Source organism: Lithobates pipiens, unplaced genomic scaffold, assembly GCF_037356315.1.
Source record: "Lithobates pipiens isolate NorthernLeopardFrog02 unplaced genomic scaffold, aLitPip1_a1.2 Scaffold_8, whole genome shotgun sequence".
Lineage (NCBI taxonomy): Eukaryota > Metazoa > Chordata > Amphibia > Anura > Ranidae > Lithobates > Lithobates pipiens.
Window position 1 is genome coordinate 240,702,353 of NW_027507903.1, and position 24,301 is coordinate 240,726,653.

General features: G+C 45.5%; 1 protein-coding gene across 2 annotated transcripts in view; it reads left to right on the forward strand.

The window, feature by feature from the left end:
* The window catches only part of ZFC3H1 (zinc finger C3H1-type containing), a 156,083-nt gene that overhangs the window by 53,633 nt on the left and 78,149 nt on the right, over positions 1–24,301 (forward strand). For both annotated transcript variants that reach the window (XM_077468543.1, XM_077468544.1), the window contains exons 14-15: positions 14,958–15,089; positions 21,873–22,427. In XM_077468543.1, coding sequence (XP_077324669.1) covers positions 14,958–15,089; positions 21,873–22,427 — 687 coding nt within the window. The remainder of the gene's footprint in view (positions 1–14,957; positions 15,090–21,872; positions 22,428–24,301) is intronic.

A 24,301-nucleotide genomic window follows, 5' to 3' on the forward strand; every position in this document is an offset into this window, starting at 1 on the left:
CCCCAGAACTCCCCGCAATTGCAACCGGCTCGTCTACAAACAGTGCAGTGCCTTTGGACGCTTTGCCGGCTGTCCTTGATATGTTTGTTTGCCAGGGTGGAGACGATGTGCGGGAGCAAAAGTGGTAAAAAGCGGCCCCTGCCCCCCCCCCCCCCCCCCCCATCCAGGGAGAGTTCTGAAGCAGACTTGGGCCCCGCTGAGACTGGTGGCCCCTGCTTTGTCGCTTCAGATGACGCTGATCGGACAGTGAGAGCAAGTGCCCGTCCGAGTCCGCGCAAGACAAAGCGCTAGTTGGAGCACTTATCACAGCTGTGTGTGATACCCTGAAAATTCAGCATACAGCAGGTTCCTCTGCTGAAGTGGAGCCCTTTGGGTCCGTAAGTCAGCCCGTACACCTAAGGTGTTTCGGTATCTGACTTATTTTGATAAGTTCATGCACAAGGAACTGGGAAGCCTACAACGGACCTTCTCGGTCCCTAAAAGAATGGTGTTGCTCTACCCCTTTGAAGAGAGCCTTCTTAAAAAATGGTCGTCTCCTCCGGTCGTGGACCCCCCAGTATCTAGGTTAAACAAAGTAACCACAATCCTGGTAGAGGGGACACCTGCATTCAAGGATCCTACCAACAGGAAGGCCGAGGCAGTGGCCTGTTCCTTTACGGTTGAGGGGTCAGCAATACGACCAGTACTCAGCACTTGTGTCTCACACTTACTGAATGGGCAAAACTTTTGCACCGCGAATTAGAGAAGCAGCAGGCTACTCTCGTCTGCGTGGAACTAGCAGACCAGTTAGTGCACAGCCTTAAGTACGTTTGTGACGCGGCCACGGATATGCTTCCTTTGCTCTCCAGGGCTTCAGTGTCAGCAGTGGTGCTGCGGCGCCTGATTTGGCTAAAAGGCATCCAAAAAAGCCTTGACGGATCTACACTTGGTGAGCGGCTCTTTGGAGCCTCGTTGGATGACATTATTAAGAATGTCACAGGTGGGAAAAATATCTTGTTCCCACAGGCCAGGAGAAGACTAAGGAGCCACGCCGCAGGCAAGGGCCCTCATTTTCCACTCTAGGCTTTTTCGTCCATCCAGGATGGTTAAACACTCCCAGTCCGACAGGACGACCGCTGAGGGACAAAAAGCATCCCTCCAACCACAAGCCTATGAGCAAAAGTGCTAGTACACGTCTCTCGGGTGGGGGAGTCGCCTTCAGGAGTTTGCAGCCCGGTGGGCCTCTTGGCTGTCTGACCAATAGGTCTGCAAACTGATTTCCTCTGGCTGCAAGATGGTTTTTCTCTTGGCCACCAAACGGATTCCTCTCCTCCAGCATACCCTTACTCCCAGCTTCTCGGGAGGCCCTATTGGGGGCAGTAAGGGACCTGCTAAGCCGCTGTGTGTGAGGGTGCCTGTTCCGGAATCGGAAAGGTTCCAGGGGTTCTACTCCAATCTGTTTGTAGTCCCCAAAAAGGAAGGGGTACATCCAATCTTGGCCTTGAAAGCCCTCAACTGCTTTGTAAAAGTACAGAGGTTCAGAATGGAATCAGTTCACTCAGTAATCTCTGCACTCCATCAAGGGGACTCCCTGGCATCTTTGGACATCAGGATGCGTACCTGCACATACTCGGGCATCAGAAGTTTCTGCGATTTGCAGTTGGGGAAGCTCTCTACCAGTTTGTGGCTCTCCCTTTTGGCTTGGCATCAGCACCCAGAGTCTTTACCAAGGTATTGGCTCCAATTTTGGCGTGGTTGCGAAAAACACAGGAACGCAATTGTAGGTTACCTGTATGATCTCCTGAGAGCAGCTTCCGCCTCTGAATTAAAGGATGTTGAGATCACCATGCAAACCCTGCAGGAATTTGGGTGGCTGTTGAACCTCAAAAAGTCGGTGCTTATACCGACTTGGCGCTTGGAGTACCTAGGCTTACTGCTGGACTCCATGGAAGCAAGTGTGTTTCTCCCTTCAGGCAAACTGTAGTCTCTCAGAGCTACGGTAAAACTATTGATGAACCGCAGGTGGTCGTCGCTGAGCTTCTGCATGCGAGTCCTGGGCCTCATGGTGGCCTCCTTCGAGGCGGTACCGTATGTCCAGTTTCACACCCGAGTCTTGCAGAAGGAGATATTGACAAAATGGGACAAATCTCAGCTATCCCTGGATCCGCAGATTTGGGTGAGCCAGTCAAGGACTCCATCCTCTGGTGGCTGAGATCCCTGGCACTTCGGTCCGGGAAGTTGCTCCTACCTCTGCATTGGACAGTGATCACAATGGATGCCAGCCTGACTAGAGTACTAGGAGTACAGTCGACCCAGGGCCTCTGGTCGAGGGAGGAATCCAAGTTGCCGATCAGTGTGCTCGAGCTCCGAGCGATCAGGCTATGCCTCTCCATGTGGTCGCTGAGACTAAGAGGGCGTCCGACCAGGATCCAGTCAGACAACGCTATGGAAGTGGCATATGTCAACCATCAAGGAGGAACAAGAAGCTCGGCTGCAGCACAGGAGGTCGCTCACATCCTTCAGTGGACAGAGCGACATGTACTGGCCTTGTCTGCCATTTACATCCTGGGAGTAGAAAACTGGCAGGCGGACTACCCAAGTCGCCAGATGCTGGACCCAGGAGAATGGGCGTTGCATCCAGAGGTGTTAAGGCTGCTGTGCCTGCAGGGGAGCACACCATACATGGATCTCCTGGCCTCCCGCCTCAATCGGAAGGTGCCGAGATTCGTATCCAGGACGAGATCCTTAGGCAGACGCGCTGGTGGCTCCATGGGGTCAGTACCGACTGATCTACGCTTTCCCTCTGATAAAACTGTTACCACGTCTACTCTGCAGAGTGGAGGCCAAGGGGATTCCAGTGATATGTATTGCCCCAGATTGGCCTCGGCGTCCCTGGTACACCGACCTAGTACGCCTGGTTGCAGACTCTCCCTGGCCACTGCCACTGTGAGAAGACCTGTGTCCAGGTCCGCTTCTCCATCCTGCTTTACTATCGCTGGTTTTAATGACATGACTTTTGAGAGCCAGGTGCTAAGGAACCGGGGCCTGTCGGACTCAGTGATTTCAACTATGTTGAGAGCACGAAAATCTTCTTCTTGGAAGATATACCATCGTACCTGGAAGGCCTACATCTCCATGTGTGAGGAGAAAGGTTGGCGTCTGCGCACCTATTCCGTTTCCAGGATCCTGCTGCTCCTACAGCGAGGAGTCGACCAGAAATTGGCTTTAAGCCTCATTATTGTTAAGGTGCCGAGATTCGTGTCCAGGACTCGCTGGTGGCTCCGTGAGATCAGTACCAGCTGATCTGTGCCTTTCCTCCACTGAAACTGTTACCATGTCTGCTTCACAGAGTGGAAGTTGAGGGGATTCCAGTAATACTGATTGCCCCAGATTGGCCTCAGCGTCCTTGGTACACAGACCTAGTGTTCCTGGTGGCAGACGCCACATGGCGACTGCCGTTACGAGCGGACCTTCTATCTCAAGGTCCGATTCTCCATCCTGCTTTACCATAGCTGACTTTAACGGCATGGCTATTGAGAGCCAGGTGTTGAGGTACCGGGGTCTGTCGGACTTTGTGATCCCAACTATGTTGAGGGCATGGAAATCTTCTCGGAAGATATCATCGTACCTGGAAGGCTTACATCTCCGTGTGTAAGGAGAAAGGATGGCATCCGTGCGCCTTTTCTATATCCAGGATCCTGCTGTTTCTTCAGCAAGGAGTATACCAGAAATTGGCGTTAAGCACCATTAAGGGGCAAATATCAGCCTTGGCTGGCGCTTTTTTTTTTTTTTTTTTCCCCAGAGACCCCCTGGCGGCTCACTCATTAGTGAGTACCTTTGTACAGGGGGTCCGACATGTAGTCCCTCCGGTGTGTCCACCATTAACCCCCGTGGGATTTGAACTTGGTGTTATCGGCGCATCAAAAACCACCACTTGAAAATAGGGAGATTCCCCTGTTGACTCTTTGCCAGAAAGTTCTCTTTCTAGTGGCCATCACATCAGCCAGAAGGGTTTTGGAACTGGCGGATTTATCCTGCAAGTCAGGGGGTAATTTATGTGGCGCTAACTATAATGAAGCTACATGTGTATACTCAAAAAACCATAATATAAATAGTTTAAAATACAAAAATAATAACAGTGCATATAAATACAGTACATAGAGATGTGCAAATGGTGCCAGACAAAGTGCATAGAAATATCCGTATTAAAGTGCAAAAAATGTATATCAATATACTAAATAACATCAAGCAATCAATCCATGCAAATAGTGCAAAATGGTGCATAAAACAAAAATGATCATGCCAAATGGAAACAAATCTTCAGAGATCAAAAAATCAATAAAAAAAATATATATATCCAGTGAAATGTGTAAATACAAAAAATAGTCCACTCAAATAATATGCAATACGTCCAAACGGCTAAATATTAAACCGTGCAATGTGAACAAATAAAGTGCAATCTACATCCTTCTTCCCGGCTTCAGTGCTTAGCGTGCACCCCTTATTTCCCCCAGCCTCTCACCTCTACTAAAGGTCCCTATGGACCGGATGCTGCTTAGGGGGTAGTTGGTAAATAATCTTCCACCTCTTAACAGTACACCTCCGGGACCCAGACTTAGTTCATCCACTATCCACACTTCGGTTTCATATACAAAAGAGTAAGGGAGCCGCCAATGTGTAGTAACGTTAAATCACTTTATTAAAAAGGAATATCCACACTTACATTTAAAAGCTGAAATAAAGATGTAAATACTGGTGCTTCCGGTCTCGGAACTTTTAAATGTAAGTGTGGATATTTCTTATTAATAAAGTGATTTAACGTTACTACACATTGGCGGCTCCCTTTTTTGTATATGAAACCGGAGTGTGGAGGGGTGCACGCTAAGCACTGAAGCCTGGAAGAAGGATGTAGATTGCACTTTATTCACATTGCACGGTTTAATATTTAGCCGTTTGGACGTATTGCATATCATTTGAGTGGACTATTTTTTGTATTTACACATTTCACTGGATATATATATTTTTTTATTGATCTATTTTTTGATCTCTCTCTGAAGATTTGTTTCTATTTGGCATGATCATTTTTGTTTTATGCACCATTTTGCACTATTTGCATGGATTGATTGCTTGATGTTATTTAGTATATTGATATACCTTTTTGTGCACTTTAATATGGATATTTCTATGCACTTTATTGTCTGGCACTATTTGCACATCTCTATGTACTGTATTTATATGCACTTTGTTATTATTTTTGTATTTTAACTATTTATATTATGGTTTTTTGAGTATACACATGTAGCTTCATTATAGTTAGCGCCACATAAATTACCCCCCCCCCCTTTTTATGCTTGAGTGTAGAGAACACTTTATGTGAGCAGCTTTCTAGAACATTTATTTAGTCCTTCTGGCAAGGTTGTGCGCAACAGTATTAATTTATTTTGTCCTGCAAGTCTCCTTATCTGGTTATCCACAAGGATAAGGTGGTGTTGCGTCCGCAACCGTCTTTTCTACCGACAGTCTCGGCTTTTCATATCAATGAGGACATTGTGTTACCATCTGTGTCCTAAGCCGAAGCACCCTAAGGAAGTGGCCTTTCACGCTCTGGACGTGGTTCGGGCTCTAAAGGTGTATTTGTCTGCCACTGCTCCCTTTTCGGAATTCAGACTCACTGTTTGTTTCAGTGGCTGGTCCCAAGAACGGCATGGTGGTCTCGTCTGCCACCATTTCCAGGTGGATCCGACAGATTGTAGTACAATCCTACGCCTTGAAGGGGTAGGGGTGGCCCCTTTAGCAGTCACGTCCCACTCCACAAGGGCAATCTGAACGTCTTGGGCCTTCCGACTCCAGTCGTCTGTCGCTCAGGTGTGTAAAGCTGCGACCTGGTAGTCTGTCCAAGCGTTTACCAAGTTCTACAAGGTAGAGGCCAGTGCATCGGCTGATGCTTGTTTTGGCTGCAAAGTTTTGCAGGCGGCCGTATAGTTGCAATTGAATATGCAATATATTTTTTTTCCCGGTTTTTCGATAAAAACGCAGTACTGTTAAAGTAAATTGCGTAGTAAAGTTAATGTGCTGTTGCATCACATTCCACAGTTTTGGTGCAGTTGTGGGTAGTCACTCCTGTTGAGGGTACCCTGGTTTTCTGGTGGATCTCTCCACACACTTTTGTGGGTAAAGTTTCACTAGTTCCCACTCGCCATGGTGGATAAAGTTTTCTATGCTGTTTTCCCACCCCTCGTTTGGCACTGCTTGGGGACGTCCCAATGGCTAAGAGAGGAGCTGTGTTGGTCGGTGAATATAAGCGAAAATAGGATTTTTTTTTTTTTGGTACTCACCGTAAAATCCTTTTCTCTGTAATTCACCGACCGACACAGCACCTGCCTCCTTTTTCTCTTTACGTTATACGGTTTGTTGACGTACTGATGACTGCATGGCAGGCTGGAGGGTTGTTGTCCAAGGGACCGCCCGCTGGGCGGAACTATTAGAGGTCTGAGTGTTACAACTAATGCCTAGTATTCTAGTAATGGGCATAACAACCCAATGGCTGAGAGGAGCTGTGTCGGTTGGTGAATTGGAGAAAAGTATTTTACGGTGAGTACAAAAAAATCAAATTTTTTTTTTCTTCCCCTGATGGGACCAGAGGGTTAAAGTGGGACAGAAGCGCTGCACCCCCCCTTACTTTACCCCCCTGCTATGGGGGATATGGAAGGTCACACTGTTTTTACCGCTAAAGTCTGTTACTGTATTTTTTCACACATGGAAAGGGCCTATCGCATTTGCCATGAAATGTCCACGACAGACTAATAGCAAATAATTATATGGCTGTGTCAGTCTTTCCTCTGCCGATGAGGTGGAAACAAGCTGCCTGCGCACGGCCTGGGCACGAGCTGTGGAACACGTATGGGTTGCAAAACTGTCATTCCTTATTCCTTTTTTTTTTTTCAGCACTAGGCTGAATTTTATAGCAGCTTTAAAAAGTCATGGCTATTTTCAACAACTTGGTGCAATGTGTATAGCGCCTCTATTTTTGTACTTAGAACTATGACTTCCAAAAAAGACACCACAAAAGACAAAGTAAATGTTTCACCCCCAGACATTGGAATTTCCAGCTGTATTTCCATGCTGTCATCCTTGCCTGAATTACCAATTATGGCAACTCAGGGTGAGCCATTTGAGCAAATTGATGCTGCAGCTGCCTCTCGCATCTTAGCACCTGTATACGTGACTAAGGATGCCATTTCTTCCTCCCTTCAGGGTCTGGAAGAAAGATTAGCAGCTTTAATCGCATCCTCCATTTAAATGGGTAGGAAGCGTACTAGGTTCCTCCCCCTCCCCGCTTCAGCTTTGCAAGGGAAACAGTGGGCACACAATGAGGTTTTACCCTGAATCGATCAGGAAGAGAAACAAACTCACGATTGTTCTGCTGAGGAAACAATAGCTTAACCTTTTCTTCAGCTTCTCAATCTGAAAAATTGCTGATAAAATCTCTTAAGAAATGGTTCGTTCCACTTTCACGCTGCCTCTAACCGTTTCATGAAAACTTGGCTTCTTCCTTAGGTTCTTTAAAACCTTCCCATCCTTTGCATGCGTTTCCAGCACATGCATTACTTGAACAGCTTATATTTTCAGAATGGGATAAACCAGATAAACTTTTTCTCCCACCTAAAAGGTTTTCAATTCTCTATCCTCTGGAGGAGAAATTCTCCAAAATATGTAAAGTACCAGCAATTGATGCTGCGATTTCCAATGTGAATAATTTGTCCTGTAGACAATGCACAGATGCTTAAGGATCCAACAGATAAGAAGTTGGAATCCCTGCTAAAATCTGTTTTTTCCATAGCGAGTGCCATCACTCAGCCCACAGTCGCAGCGATGGGCGTCTGCCAATGCCTAAAGGACCAATTTAAACAGGCCCTTGGCTTCCTACACAACAAGCTTGTGTTTTGGCTGAAATACCGAAGACATTCTGTTTTGCTATAGATGCCATTAAAGACTATTCACCAGGCATCCCGCCTTACGCTTATGCATATGTGCAGAATCCTGGGGTTGAAAAATTGGTCAGCTGAAACACCATGTAAAAACCTCCTAATTGGGTTCCACTTTCATGTGGAGCGACTTTTTGTACAAGACTTGGATAAATATATCAAGACAACTTCTGCTGGGAAAAGTACCTTTTTACCAGTCAAAATATAAACCGGCTTCATTTAAACGGGCTCTCTCCCCTGCGCCAGGGGCTTCCGCCTCTAGGCAGTGGCGACGGCCTTCGCCGTCAGACTCTAGAGAAAAACCTCAGGGTCAGATCCAGGCTCAAAAGAAGCCCTGGGGTAGGAAATCTGCAAAACAGAATCCTAAAGCCTCATGAAGAGACAACCCGCCTCACCAAGGTGGGGGGAAGACTTCTGCAATTTTCTGAAGTCTGGAAAAAGGAAATTCAGGACAGATGGGTCATTTCGTGACTTTCCACTGTCTTGTTTCCTGAGATCTAGCATTCCCAACGATCCAGAGAAAAAAAACAATCTGTTTCAGGCACTAGACTGATTAATATCTCCAAGGGGTGATCATACAGATACCCACAAAAGAGCAAGGTCTGGGGTTTATTCAAATCTTTTTATGGTACCAAAACCAAGTGGAGACCTCAGACCCATTCTAGATCTAAGAAAGCTAAATCAATCCTGAATATCCGTTACTTTCGCATGTAAACAATCGGGTTGTTAGTTTCTCTTCTAGGAAGAGAACTTCTGGCGTCAATCAACATCAGGGATGCATATCTGCATATTCCTATTTTTCCTGCTCATCAAAAGTTTCTTTGGTTCGAGTTATTACAGCAGCCTTTCCAACTTGTAGCCCTGCCCCTTTTGGCTAGCCACAGCAACTCAGGTGTTCACCAAAGTGCTGACCCCCACCTCTAGCCAGGTTAAGGGCACAGGGCATAAGTTATAGCGTACCTAGACGATCTATTACTTATAGATCAATTGGTGACTTGTTTGGAGCAAAGCGCAAGCACTACAACTATCTGAAAAGGTTGGGTTGGATTCACAACCTAGAGAAATCTTCCTTAATACCGCTAAAAAGGCTGGATTACTTGGGTCTGATCATAGACACAGCCCAGGAAAGGGTGTTCTTGCCTCAAGCAAAAATCAATTCCATAAGAGCTGGTGTGGAGGGTCAGGTCAAATGGCAATCCCTCCATTCGCCTCTGCATGAGGTTGCTAGGAACCATGGTAGCTTCATTCAAAGCAGTTCCCTATGTCCAGTTCCATTCAAGACTGTTGTTAAACAGTGTCCTATCTGCTTGGAACAAAATAATTCAAGCTTTAGACTTACCAATGCGGATGTCCCTAAGAGTGGCCCAAAACCTCACTTTGTGGTTATTAACCCAGAATATACTGAAAGTAAAATTCTTCAGACCAGTCATCTGGAAAGTGGTAGCCTCTCAGGCTGGGGACCAGTATTAGAAAAGACAACTGTCCAGGGACAGTGGTCAAGAACCAAAAGAATCTTGCCAATCCATATCCTAGAGATTCGGCTGACTCTAAAGGCCTGGACTTTCAGGTTATGGGATTGTACTGTCAGGATTCAACCTGACAATGCTACAGCTGTGGCCTATATCACCAAGGGGGCACCAAAAGTCTCTCAGTGCAGAGAGAGGTGAACCATAGTCTAACTTGGGCAGAAAGGAATGTTCCATGCCTTTCTGCAATCTTCATTCTGGGAGTAGAGAATTGGCAGGCGGACTACATAAGTCACCAGCAGTTAATCCCAGGGGAATGGTCTCTTCACCCTGACATATTTTGGGCTGTTTGTCAAAGATGGGGGACTCTGTGGATCTTCTAGCATCCAGATTCATCACGAAGTTGGTCAACTTTGTGGCCAGAACAAGGGATCCATTCGCATTCGCAACAGATGTGTTAGTGACCCAATGAGATCAGTTCTCACTGATCTATGCATTTCCCCCTATTCAGTTGCTGCTTTGACGACTTTGCAGGTTCAAGCTGGAAAGACGATAATTCTGGTGGCACCTGCATGGCCCAGAAGGTCATGGTATGCAGAAATCGTAAAGATGGCAGATCTGCTCTCTCAGGGACTGATATTCCATCCTTACCGTCTCTAAATTTAATGGCTTGGCTATTAAAACCCACATTCTAAAGAAACGTGGGTTTTCCAGGTCAGTTATCTCTACCCTGATTAATACTAGGAAGCCAGCTTCCAGAACTATATATTAGTCTGGAAGCCTTATGTTTCTTGGTGTGAATCCAAAGGTTGGCACCCTTGGAGATATAGGCAGAAATCTTGCCTTTCTACAATTGGGGGTAGAAATGAAATTGGCCTTAAAGTGGAGGGCCACGCTAAAATAAAAAAAAATGCATCCATTTTTTTTTTTTTAAATAATAAAATATATATTTCATTTATTTTTTAACTTGCCTGAATCCGCTGTTGCTAGGCAGTCTTCCTAATCTGCTTCCTCCTATTCTGCGGCACTTCCTCCTCTTCGGTGAGCGGCCTCGTTGCCTTCTGGAACGTGTGTGTGTGTCCCAGAAAACGGGGCTGTTCACAAAGCACCGCGTGACTCCCGCATGCGCAGTATGAAATGGGCAGTGAAGCCGCAAGGCCTGTTTCCCTTTGTTAAGATGGAGGGGGCGGCAGCCGTTCTGATGTATGAATCGGCCTCGGGCGGCCGACATCGTGGGCTCGCTGGACAGTGAAGTGTCCTTATTAAAAGTCAGCAGATACAGTGTTTGTAGCTGCTGACTAAAATGCGGCCAGAACACCACTTTAAGTGCTATTAAAGGCCAAGTCTCAGCTTTACCAGCCTTATTTCAAAGACCACTTGCTACTCATTCTTAGCCTGGGGCTTTATACAAGGGATAACGCAGCTTAATCCACCTGTCAATCCTCCCTTGAACCCTTGGGACTTAAACTTAGTTTTGTCTGTGTTACAAAAACAGCCATTTGAACCAATACAACAAATTCCCCTAGTCCTTCTGTCAAGGAAGTTGGTATTTTTGGTTGCTATATCCTCAGCAAGGAGAGTTTCAGAATTGGCTGCTCTTTCTTGTAAAGAGCCATATTTGATTTTTCATGAAGACAGAGTGGTGTTATGCCCACGTCTAGACTTTTTGCCAAAAGTAATTTCAGGTTTTCACCTAAACTAAGATATTGTCCTGCTGTCATTTTTTCCAAAACTATGTTCCAGCGAAGAAAAGTCACTACATTGTCTTGATGCGGTAAGAGAAGTGAAAATCTGTTTAAACAAAACTGCTCAGATTCATAAGACTGTCTTATTTATTCTGCTGGAGGGTCCTAAGAAAGGACAGGCAGCATTAAGCATCAGGCATTAAGATGCTGCCTGTCAGAAAGGACAGGCAGCATCTTAAGGGGTAAGATTCCCCTGGTTTCAAATTAGGTTGCATTCTACCAGGTTGGTTAGTGCTTCTTGGGCAGTGCGTAGTCAGGCCTCCATAGCTCAGATCTGTAAGGCTGCAACTTGGTCTTCAGTGCATACATTCACAACATTTTATCAGGTGAATGTAAGGAGGTATGAGGCTATCGCCTTCGGGCGCATTAAGTCTGAGTGTACCATGCGGGTTGCTTTCTCCTACCCCTCATGTGGCATTGCTCTGGGACATCCCATTAAGTAATTGCTTAAGGCTCTGTGTCCCATGATTTACAATAAAGAAGCTAGGATTTTTATTACAGCTTACTTGTAAAATCCTTTTTCTTTTCTTACATCAGGGGACACAGCCATAGTGCTTACTATGTGGGTTATAGGGCCACTGATAGGTGATGGACACTGGCACACCCTAAGGCAAGAAGTGTACTCCCTATATAACCCCTCCCACTACTGGGAGTCCTCAGTTTTTTTTCGCCAGTGTCTAAGGTGTTGGTCATGGGTAAAGATGTGCTGTGCTCCACTGGAAGCTTCCCTGCTGGGGCTAGCCATGCTGACCGGATCTGTTCTGATGTCCTTTCATGGGCTAAAAGGATGGTACCCGGGCCTCGTGTCCAAAGAAACTAGGTTTTGCTTGCAAACGCTTCTCCTTGGAGAGCTGGACCCTGGGATCCAGTACTTTTTGGTAGTAAGGCCATAAAGTTTTTACTGACAGGGTGCTGTCGCAGGTCCTGGATTGTGGTTAACCTGAGGTTCCCCTGTTCCTAAAGGTTTCAGAGCCCACCGTGAAGGGTTAAGATTGGGTTTTTATCTCGGAAAAGGGAAGGGAGATTTTCTCAGGAATTTCTCCTTCTATTTTATTATTATTATACAGGTTTTATATAGCGCCAACAGTTTGCTCAGCGCTTTACAACATGAGGGCAGACTTTGCATTACAATTTGGTACAAGAGGAATCAGAGGGCCCTGCTCGTTAGAGCTTGCGATCTAAAAAGGAAGGGGCAATTGATACAAAAGGTAATAGCTGTGGGGGATGAGCTGATGGATGAAGTAAAACAGTGTTAGAAGCAGGATAGGCTTCTTTGAAGAGAAGGGTTTTCGGGGATCGTCTAAAGATGGATAGATTAGGGGACAGTCGGACAGATTGGGGTAGGGAGTTCCAAAGGATGGGAGAAGCTCTGGAGGAATCCTGGAGGCGAGCATGGGAAGAGGTAACAAGGGAGCTAGAGAGCAGGAGGTCTTGAGATGACCGAAGAGGGCGGTTTGGTTGGTATTTTGGGACTAGGTCAGTGATGTAGCTAGGGACAGAGTTATGGATGGCTTTGTAAATTATTGTTAGTACTTTGAATTGTATTCGTTGGGTGAGTGGAAGCCAGTGCAGGGATTGGCAGAGAGGGGTGGAGGACACTGAATGGCTGGTAAGGTGGATGAGTCTGGCAGTGGCATTCATTATGGACTGGAGGGGGGATAGTCTGTGTAAAGGTATTCCAATGAGGAGGGAGTTGCAGTAGTCGAGGCGAGAGATGACCAGGGAGTGAATTAGAAGCTTGGTTGTGTCATTAGCTCAAAAAAATGTCTATGTGTAATGCTGTCATGCCTGTCACTACTGGGGGCTATATTGAGCACTCACCAACCTGATGCTGGAAACGGCACAGAAGCATTCGTTTCTCGTTCTCCTCCGGCCACAACAGATCCTCCGGTAAAACAGGGGGGTCTGGGTCTCCTCCTGCGCCCCCAATATTAATCCCTTTCCCCTTCGGGGGATTGATATAAGAGCAGTTTCCTTTTTAAAAAAAAATAGGGACAGAACGCGTTCCTGTTCAGCGGAGGATTTACACCCCCCCGCCATTTCTGCTGTTACTGGACGCCTAAGCCGTCACTCACACGGAAAAACACTTTCCTTTGAAAGGAGGGGGGTGGTAATTCGTGCGGGGGGCATGGCCAATGGCGTCAGACGCCGGCCACACATGGAGGAAGTGTTTAAAAGCTGTGTATGTATAGCTGCTGCTGGCTGTGGAGGAACGGAGCAGGAGGATGGCTTCTTCAGGTTGGTGACATGGGCATTTACCTTTTGACACATTATACTTTACCAGGCTAGGATTAATAGCAGCTATTAGTGCTGGACTATAACCTAGCAGTGTACATTCTTTTGCTGGTAGTGCCTCTGCATTATTCTTCAGGCTATGAGTGGTAATGGGACCAGCAAAGGGGTCTATGGTTTCACAATAAACTAAATCCATTTCCAAAAGAATGTCATCCCCTTCTGAGAGGGATGCGGCTGGTCAGATCGAGCCGTCAGGGGGAACTGTTGTTGCAGCTGTGCTAGACACTTCAGTCCCTGTATATACCACACAAGGTTTTTTTCTTCTGCCATTTGTCTTTGGTTCATACTTTTATCAGATTTTATCAAATCTATATTAAAGGTCATGAGGATATTGCCTTTGGGCGCAGTATACTGCAGTATGAGTCCCTGCTCTACTTTTTTGTTGTCTCCCTCCCTTCAGTTGCCATTGCTATGGGACATCCCACATAAGTACTATGGGTCTGTGTCCCCTGATGTAAGAAAAGAAAACAATTTTTAAAAGGGCTTACCTGTAAAATAATTTTCTTTGTACATCAGGGGACACAGAGGTCACTCCCTTCTCGGTATACATTTGTATTGCTTGGCTACAAAACTGAGGACTCCCAGTAGTGGGAGGGGTTATATAGAGAGTACACTTCTTGCCTTAGGATGTGTCAGTGTCCATCACCTATCAGGCCCTATAACCCACATAGTAAGTACTATGGCTCTGTGTCTCCCGTGTCCCCTGATGTACATCAAAGAAAAGGTTTTTTACAGGTAAGCTTTTTTAAAAATCCTGTTTCTTGGAGTACATCATGGGACACAGTTCCCTCCCCTCTTTTTTGGGATACAAGTATATTGCGTTGCTACAAGAACTGATATGCTCCTGGAAGGATGGGGGGAGGGGGGTTATATAGGGGAGTAAACTTCCTTTTGATTGGGTTTACCAGTGTCAACACCTGGCCTATAACCCATTAAGTAATTACTTAAGGCTCTGTGTCCGATGATATTCTCCAAGAAAAGGATTTTACATTTAAGCTGTAATAAAAATCCTATTATGCACTTCAGTGAACTTATGTAATATTATAATGCTGTGAATCACCAAAGTTTCTACCTTTTTTGTATGTTGACACAAGTTTAATAAAAATATAATAAAAAAAATTAAGATAAGTAAAATGCAGGTAGGTCAAAATTCCTATCTTGGAGTACAGTAAAGGACACCGCTCCCTTCCCTGTGTCTTGATCCCATTCCTTTCTAAAAAACTGGAACCTCATGGAGTGGGCGGGGTGATATGGATACACTCTGGGGACAGCCCTATTAAACATTTGTGCAATTGTCCAATGGCCAGAGGTTGGCAGCATAAACTTAGTCTGTGAAAATAATGCCTGTGTTCTACACTGTACTCTGAATTTAGAGATTTACAGCCAAGTCGAAAATCCCTTTATTTAGGTTCTGAAGCTTTCATTGCAATTTGTTGAGAAAATGTTTGACACCCGAGTAATTTTTTTTTTTATATCTTCTTTTGAAGATTGCCAAAGTACAGCACCGAGTTCTAGATACAAGGAGTCTTGCATTAAAATCTGGGGAAGAACTTGCACGGGCTAAAGCTTTGGTTAGTCAAGAGTTGGGGAAAAGGAAACTGGAGCCGAGCACTGTTAAAGTAAGTATTAACTTATTGTGTAATTACCCTGGGATATGGGGGTAATCATTGGCAAGTTTTAAGTAACATTTTGTAAGTAATAATAAAAAGCATTCATTTTTGATATTTGCCTGTACTGCAAGGCTAACCAATCATGAAGACATAGAAAAGAGGCTTTGCTTACCCAATCCTCCACTCCTTTAGGCTGCTCGACCAGTTCCTACAGTTTCTTCTTCCCTCATGCTCCAGCAGTCTAAGCTCCCCCTCCTAAGGGAGCACTGTCTGGTAGGAAGCAGAGGATCGAGTAAGAGTGCTATTACTCTCCCCAGAATAAATTTAAGTCAACCCTTGCATTGTGCTTTTAACAAAGTATAAGCAATTCTTGACCAATTCAGAAAAACTCATTTTTTTTGTGATGGTCTAAATTTGTTCCTTGTTACTAAGGACTGTATTTCACTGCACTCAACTACTAATTCTTTGTGCAGCATGGTATTTTGTCTAAGGGTCCAGAACAAGATGTCAAGTATTTGTATGAAAAACATCTCTGCTCATTTTCTATTTTTGTTTTCCTTTGTGACTGACTGACCAGACCGTGACCTTAAATGCTCTTAAACAAGCTCTTTTGGCCTTGTCCATTCTTTTCTAAAAACCTCTGGGTTTGTTTTCCTAGTAAAGACTTTATTCAAGGCGTTTCTTTGATCAAACTACCCTTCCCGCACCCTGGGCCTCTTTAAGACCCTTAGTTGGTTTTCTCTGCCCTGCAGAAACCACTCTTTCAACCAATCGGACGATCTCTGCTACAAGGTAGCTTACTTGGTGGCAATCATATCTGTTAGACGTGTCTTTGAAATAGACTAGTAAGCATGGCAAAAATACATATGAGCATAGTTATGGGGAACTATCATCCAAAAATGTTTAGACCAAAAGTTGTAATGTACAAGGGACTTTTTCGCCCCTGAAAAGAGAAACTTCACAGCACCTATGATTTTGGATTTTTTTTAAGGGTACGTTTTTGTAAAAAAATAGAAAAAAATAAATAAAACTTTGTGTAAATGTTTTTGTTTAAACCTTTTAAATGCAAACTTGTTGGTGTTGTAACATTTCTTTTAGTGGTAACAAAAAAGTCCCCTTTCCGATATACTGTACAAATTTTGGTCTAGACGTTTCTGAGTTAGCAGCTCTCTTGTATGGTGCCATTCTTCACAAAGACATAGTAGTTTAGCCATTTAAGACTTGTCTTTCTTCCAAAGGTGGTGTCAGCCTTCCACCTCAATAAAGACATTAGCTTCTTTCTTCAATGCCCTACCCCCAAAGGATATTGTTTTTCGCTGTGGATGTAGCCAGAGTCTACCTTGGAGTGAAGACCTCTATCAGGAAGACTGTCTCCTTTTTATCTTTCGTTCATTGCCGGACACAGCTCCTTTATATCTTGACCTAAGGGTTATAGTGCCACCTGCAGGAGAGGCCTAGGTAGAACATGTAACACATGTAAAAACAGCAAAACTGTACAGCACCGCCCAGGGGGTGCTTCACTGGCTATAACCCCTCACTCTGCTTCCTGCAGGTCAGTTTTTTTTTCTTTCTGCCTACTGTAGGAGACGCACCTGGATGCCTGAGGGGACCATTGGTCGTGGAAATGTTTTAATTTTTTTCTGCACTTTTGATCCTGTGATCTACAATCAACAGCCGGGCTGGGTGACAGACTGGATATTAGATCCTTGTAGTCTCCCCAGCCTTGCCATCGAGCATGAGCAGACCCTAGCTATGTGCCGGGTCTGCCACAACATGCCCCTTTCTGGTCCAGGGGTGACCGGTGAGCTATATGCTCCGGGGAACACATGACCGGGCTACTACTGTCCGTGTCAGTGTGCTGTGGCCGACAGCCACCCCATACTGTTCGGGTGACGGGTCTGTGGTGGAATGCGTCCAGCAGGCCCAACAGGAGGGGTAAGTACTAGGGATGCACCGAATGGGTTTTTGGTGCCGAAACAGATATCGAAAATCTTCCTTGATCCCGAAAACCGATATTGAAATGGCACGATAACGAAATTGACTGTATTTAAAACATTTGTTTATACAGGAGATGGTCAGAGACTGACGACATGGTACAGGAGATCAATGCAGCTTCACCAGTGCCCGTCATGTAGCCTGCCTGTGCCTCACCAGTGCATATAAACATACACATATAAAAACACACACGCAAGGCACTAGGGCGGGATGGGGGGATGGGAGGGGTTTAAAGGGTTATAGAAAGAATAATGTATGTAGGGAGCTACTAATCGTGACACTGATGGAATTGTGTAAGATTATCTCTTGGTAGTTTCTTTATTCTTAACAGTATGTACATTTTATATGTTTATAAAATAAAAAGATTTAATAAAAAAACACACACGCGAACACACATATATAAACATGCACACACGTGTGTGCGTGTGTTATGTGTGTGCTATAATCTCTCTCGCTCTCTCTCAACAGCATGACTGGGCTCTTGCACAGCCGATTTACACATTAGCTGAGGATCCATATGCAGCCGCCGCTGGGGAGAGGGGGGACTTTACACTGAGACCCCACGGGCCGCCTGCAGCATGGGTGAGGAGGGAGGAGAGATTAAGGACAGGTGCTCCAGGATGACACCCCTGTGATGGGCAGGGCCAAGCCCAGCAGCCCTGCCCCATTTTCAGCGCCAGTATCGACGAGAATACTCTTTCTGCTTTTTGCCGAAAGGGCCATTTTCAACCGATATGTTTCGGTGGCCGAAATTTGGGTGCATCCCTAGTAAGTAGGGCTCCACTTCCGTCAGCAGGATGGCGCAGCTGGGCATTCCCTGGGAGGTCGACCGGGGGGGGGGGGGGGGTGGTTTCTCACTCTCCCTTTCTTCTATCCCTGTCCCTCATTCCTTCCTTCCCTGCTGGGGCCACTGTGTGACTGGGCATGAGGTGCAGTGCATGTACCTGGTCTTGGCTCCGGGCCTTGGCAGGGGGGGGCTGCAGTGACTGTCTGGGTCCGCTCCTTCTTTCTGTTTTTTTTTCTGGCCACAGTGAGGTGTTTAGGCTGTTTGCCACGAGGGGAGGCCACCACGCGTTCCGCGGCCATTTTCCAGTAGCCTTAGTCAGTGTATTACTGTCCGCCATTTACTAGAAGGTTCGGCAGCCATTTTCTCTGAGGTTTTTTTTTCTAGAACGGTCGGCGGCCCTTTTCTTGTACCCTCAGCTGGCGCTTCTTCCCCAGACATCCCTGCTATTGCAACTGGCTCACCTGCACAAAATGCGGTGCCTATGGACGCTTTGTCGGCAGTCCTGTAGTCCTTTTTTGCCAGGGTGGAGGCGGTATGCGGGCGCAAGGCAGGTAAAAAATGCCGACCCCAAACCCCCCCATCCCCTGGGGAAAGCTCTGACAGGCGGCCCCTGTTCTTGCGAGTCAGAGGATGCAAACCAGGACCGTTCAGACGGTGAGCTGACTTTGTGTCTGGGTTAGCGCAGTGAAAAGCGCTAGTAGGAGCACTTATCACTGCAGTGCGGGATACCCTTAAGATGCAGGACACAGCAGGGGCATCTGCAGACGTGGCGGTCCCGCAAACCGGCCGGCACATCTAAGGTGTTTCCGTATTTTACTTATTTTGATAACTTCATTTACAAGGAATGGGATAGCCCGCAACAGGTCTGTTACCCTTTTTGACGAGAGCCTCCTGAAAAAATGGGCATCTCCTCCAGGTATCCAGGTTGAATAAAGTAACCACGATTCCGGTAGAAGGGACTCCTGCCTTCAATGACCCTGCTGACAGGAGTGCCAAGGCAGTGGCCTGGTCCATCTTTACAGTGGTGGGGTCAGCGTTACGACCTGTGTTGGCCACGGCCTTGGTGTCGCAGACGCTTACTGAATGGGCAAAGTTATTGCACCGTGATTTGGAGAAGCAACAGGCTTCCCCGGTCTGCGTAGCACTGGCAGATCTGTTGGTGCATGGCCTTAAGTATGTCTGATGCGGCCCTGGATAGGGTCCTCCTGCTCTCTAGGGCACCTGTATCAGCAGTGGTCCTACAGCGCCTGATTTGGAAATGCTGGTCTGCGGTGGAAAGGGCACGTTGCTCCCACAGTCTAGGAAGGGTAAGCAGTCTTGCCATAGGCAAGGGCCCTCTTTTTCGGCTCAAACGGCTTTTTCACCCGCCCGGGTCGGTAGGTAAGCATTCCCAGTCCAACTAAACAAGTCTGCGAACAAACTTTTTTCCGCATGAAGGTTTGCCCCCGCCCGACTCTCGGGTGGGGGGTCGCCTATGGGAGTTTGCAGATCGGTGGCCTCCCTACTGTCTGACCAATACGCTTATAATACAGCAAGAGTCTTTCTCCCCTCAGACAAGCTGCAGATTCTTCAAGGTGTGTTGAGTTTATTGGTGAACTGCAGGTGGTCGTCGCTGCGTTTATGCATGCGAGTCCTGGGTCTCATGGTAGCCACTTTCGAGGCTGTACTGTACGCTCAATTTCACACTCGAGTCTTGCAGAAAGATTTTGTCAAAATGGGGCAAATCTCAGTTATCCCTGCATTGTCAAATTCGGGTGAGCCAGTCGGGGATTCCCTTCTCTGGTGGCTGAGGTCTTCGGCCGTTCGGTCCAGGAAATCGTCCCTTCCTCTCCATTGGACGGTGATCACAACGGACGCCAGCCTGACCGTTTGGGGGGAGTTTTGACCTTGCAGTGGGCTCAGGGCCATTGGGTGTGGGAGGAATCCCACCTGCCAATCAATGTGCTTGAGCTTCGGCAATTAGGCGGTGCCTCTCCACATGGTCAAAGAGGCTGCAGGGGTGAGGGCTCCAGTCAGAAACTTGCTTTAATCACCATCAAGGGGCAGATATCAGCCTTGGCTGTCTTCTTTTAATGTCCCTTGGTGACTCTCATTGGTGAATACATTTGTGCAAGGGGTTTGACGCGTAGCCCCTCGGGTTCGACCACCGCTGCCTCTGTGGGATCTGAATCTGGTGCTATCGGTTCTTGAGAAACTGCCGTTGACTCTCTCAGAAAGTAGTCTTTCTAGTGGCAATTACATCTGCCAGGAGAGTTTCTGAATTGGCGGCCTTGTCGTGCAAATCTCCCTACCTTGTTCTCCATAAGGATAAGGCGGTGCTACGTCCATAGCCCTCTTTTCTTCCAAAGGTGGTTTTGGCTTTTCATCTGAATAGGGATAGCGCAATGTCCTTATGTCCTAAGCTGACACAATCGAAGGAAGTTGCCTTGCATTCCCTGGAAGTGGTCTGGGCTCTACGGGTGTATCTGTCTGCTACGGCTCCTTTTCGGAGGTCAGACTCTGTATTGGTGGCTGGTCCGAAAAAGGGTCTGGCAGTCTCATCGACCACCATCTCTCGGTGGATCAGACAGATAGTGGTTCAGGCTTCTGCCTTAAAGTTGCGGTTGCCCCCCCTTTCCTGTCGCAGCACAATTCTACCAGGGTGATTGGAACCTTCTGGGCTTTCCGACATCAAGTGTCTGTCTCCCAGGTGTGTAAGGCGGCGACTTGATCGTGCGTTGACACTTTGACAAAATTTTACAAAGTTGACGTGAGCGCATCTTTGGATGCTTGCTTTGGCCGCAAGGTTTTGCAGGCAGCTGTGTAGGTTGCAATTCACACTTTCATTTAAGTTTACAAGGCTGTTGTGAATGCATCTTCGGATGCATAAGATGGCCGCAGATTTTGCTGATGGCCTTTTAAGTTGGCAACTCCTCTGTTTAGGAGTTTTGTTTAAGTTATTGCTGTTTCAATCCCTCCTTTTTATTTTTTTTTATTTTTTTTGACACTGCTTGGGGACGTCCCTAAGGTCAAGATTTAAAGGAGCTGTTCCCGTCAATGAACGAAACAAAAGGATTTTACGGTGAGTACAAAAATCCTATTTTCTCTGAGGTTCGTTGATGGACAAAGCACCCACCCCTCCTATTTATGTTTGTACTGCTTTTTGACGAACTGAGCTGCAGGAAGCAGAGTGAGGGGTTATAGCCAGTGGGACAGCGCCCTGGCCGGTGCTGTGCAGTTTTGCTGTTTTTACATGTTCTGCTTAGTCCTCTCCTGAAAGTGGCGCTATAACCCTAAGGTCAAGATTTAAAGGCGCTGTGTCCGTCAATGAACTTCAGAGAAAAGGATTTTATGGTGAGTACAAAAATACTATTTTTTTATTTTTTTTTGTCCTATCCCCAGGACTTTGCATGGGACATTCTGCTTCTTGATCCACCATCTCCAAGTGTATAAAACAGCTAATCTGAAGATTGTGCACCCTAAATGACTTGTTTATTCATTTTCAAATGATTATCATGCTAATTTCTAGTTTTCTGTAGATGCAGCTTTGGCACTTTGAGTTTGGACTGTTGGCACAGTTCTGTTAGCCTTGTTGTTGCCCTCCCTTCTTATTCATTGATGTCCCAGGGTCTATGAATATCGAGCATGTGTCCTGTACTGTTGATTTAAGATAAAAGCCATTTTGACTTGCCTGTAAACTTTAAGTACAGGACACAGACAATCCTACCCTTTCTTGCCCCTGTTGCACTGCAGTACTTGCTACAAAATTGAGAACTTGCGTAGCAGAGTTGGGTTATACGGTAACTCTCAGGGTTGTGTCCTCAAAAGCTTTGCCATTGTTCAATCCCTGACGGCGCAACCATAAAACTCTGGACTATGCATTTATGTTATTGACAGGTAAGTCAAGATTCCATTTTTTGTCAGTTTATATCTAAATGTACTGTTTAAGCAGTTTCATGTTTTTTAGCTAAATTAAACCTTTTGCATTTTGAATAAGTATCTTGGTTTAACTAGTCTTATCATATATTTAGGCTAGCAAGATCTTTAAACCAAATCCAGGATCGGACAGCCCCAGAAAGCAGTCTGCAGGGTCTATTGCACTTGAAAAGAAACGACTGCAAGAATTGGAAAAAGAATATGCTCTGAAAATTCAAAAACTTAAAGAAATGCAAGCTAGAAAATTTAAAGAACAGACTATTCACTATCCACCTGTGATTGAAGAGCAACCAGAGTTTGTACTACCACAGCCATCCCTCCTTGACCTCTCCCAGGACAAAATAACTCTTGATGCAGAGGAAAATGAGCCAGAAGATGAAGATTTATCTACCTCTGTTAAAGAACGACGGCGATCATTCCGTGATATAAACTCTTTTACCAAACCTAACTTAAAGCACCCAGAGCTAACGCCTTATAAGGACAGTAATGCTAAGCCTTCCAAGACTTCTACAGAGGGACCAGAACTGTTTATGGGTTTAAATATTGATGAACTTAGAAGTCTTAATTCCTCCAGCTTTGACCTGTTGGCAGAGCTTCTTTCAAAGGGAGATTCACTACTAGTATCACAGGACAAACTGTCTTCAGGAAAAGTGAGTATTGTGCACATGGTCCCAACTTCTTTCCAATTTTAGGATAAATTGCACTTGTGCTCAATTTTAAAGCTTTTAAAAGTAAAAATTCTACCAATGTACTGACACCTTGAGCATCCTATTTATATTAGCTAAAAAATGAAATTGTTACAGGGATCCAACTTTATGGCTGAACTCTACCAATTGCTGTTTTAATATTTAACCACTTAAGCCCCGGACCAATTTGCAGCCAAAGGACCAAGCCCATTTTTGCGATTCGGCACTGCATCGCTTTAACTGACAATTGCGCAGTCGTGCGACGTGGCTCCCAAAAAAATTGGCGTCCTTTTTTTCCCCACAAATAGAGCTTTTCTTTTGGTGGTGTTTGATCACCTGTGGTTTATATTTTGCGCTATAAATAAAAATAGAGCGAAAATTTTGAAAACAAAATGCAATATTTTTTACTTTTTGCTATAATATCCCCAAAAAATATATATAAAAAAACGTTTTTTTCCTCAGTTTAGGCCGATACGTATTCTTCTACAAATTTTTGGTAAAAAATCGCAATTAGCGATTGGTTTGCGCAAAAGTTATAGCGTTTACAAAATAGGGGATAGTTTTTATAGCATTTTTGTTAATATTTTTTTTTTTTACTAGTAATGGCGGCGATCAGTGATTTTTATTGTGACTGTGACATTATGGCAGACACATTGGACATTTTTGACACATTTTTGGGACCATTATCATTTATACAGAAATCAATGCTATTTAACCACTTCCCGACCAGCGCACGACGATGTACGTCGACAGAATGGCACGGGCAGGCATATTGGCGTACAGGTACGTCCAATATTCGATGCCGCCCTGCCATTGGGAGCGCGCCGGCGGCGGCGCACTCCCGCGCTGGTCGGGACACCCGGGAGTCCGGTCGCGGGACCCGCGGACTCGATCGCCGCGGGCATCCCCGCGATCGTCTCACGGAGCAGCCGAATGGAGGAAATGCTGTGTAAACAACATTTTTCCATTCTGCCTAGCAACTAGTGACGCTGATCTCTGCTCCATGTGATTGGAGCAGAGATCAGTGTACACTAAATGAAAGCCCAACCCCCCCACAGTTAGTAACACACCCCTAGGAACACTTAACCCCTACACTGCCACCCACTGGTTAACCCTTTCACTGCCAGTGTAATTTACACAGGAATCACTGCATTTATATAGCAGTGATTACTGTATAAATGACAATGGTCCCAAAAATGTCCGATGGGTCCCCCACAATGTCGCAGTCACAATAAAAATCGCAGATCGCCGCCATTACTAGTAAAAAAAAAATAATAATAAGAAATTATTAATAAAAATGCTATAAAACTATCCCTATTTTGTAAACGCTATAACTTTTGCGCAAACCAATCAATAATCGCTTATTGCGATTTTTTTTTTTTACCAAAAATATGTAGGAGAATACGTATCGGCCTAAATTGAGGGGAAAAAAATGTTTTTTTATATATTTTTGGGGATATTTATTATAACAAAAAGTAAAAAATAATGCGTTTTTTTCATAATTGTCGCTCTATTTTTGTTTGTTTTATAGCGCAAAAAATAAAAACCGCAGGGGTGATCAAATACCACCAAAAGAAAGCTCTATTTGTGGGAAAAAAAGGACGTCAATTTTGTTTGGGAGCCACGTCGCACGACCGCGCAATTGTCAGTTAAAGCGAATCGCAAAAAGTGGTCTGGTCTTTGACCAGCAAATTGGTCCGGTCTGAAAGTGGTTAAATGCATTGATTCCTGTGTAAATGACACTGGCAGTGAAGGAGTTAACCACAGGGGGCCGTGTAGTGTTATGTACGACGTTAGTTGTTTTTTTTTATTGTAGGGGGCGTGGCCTGGCATGTGAC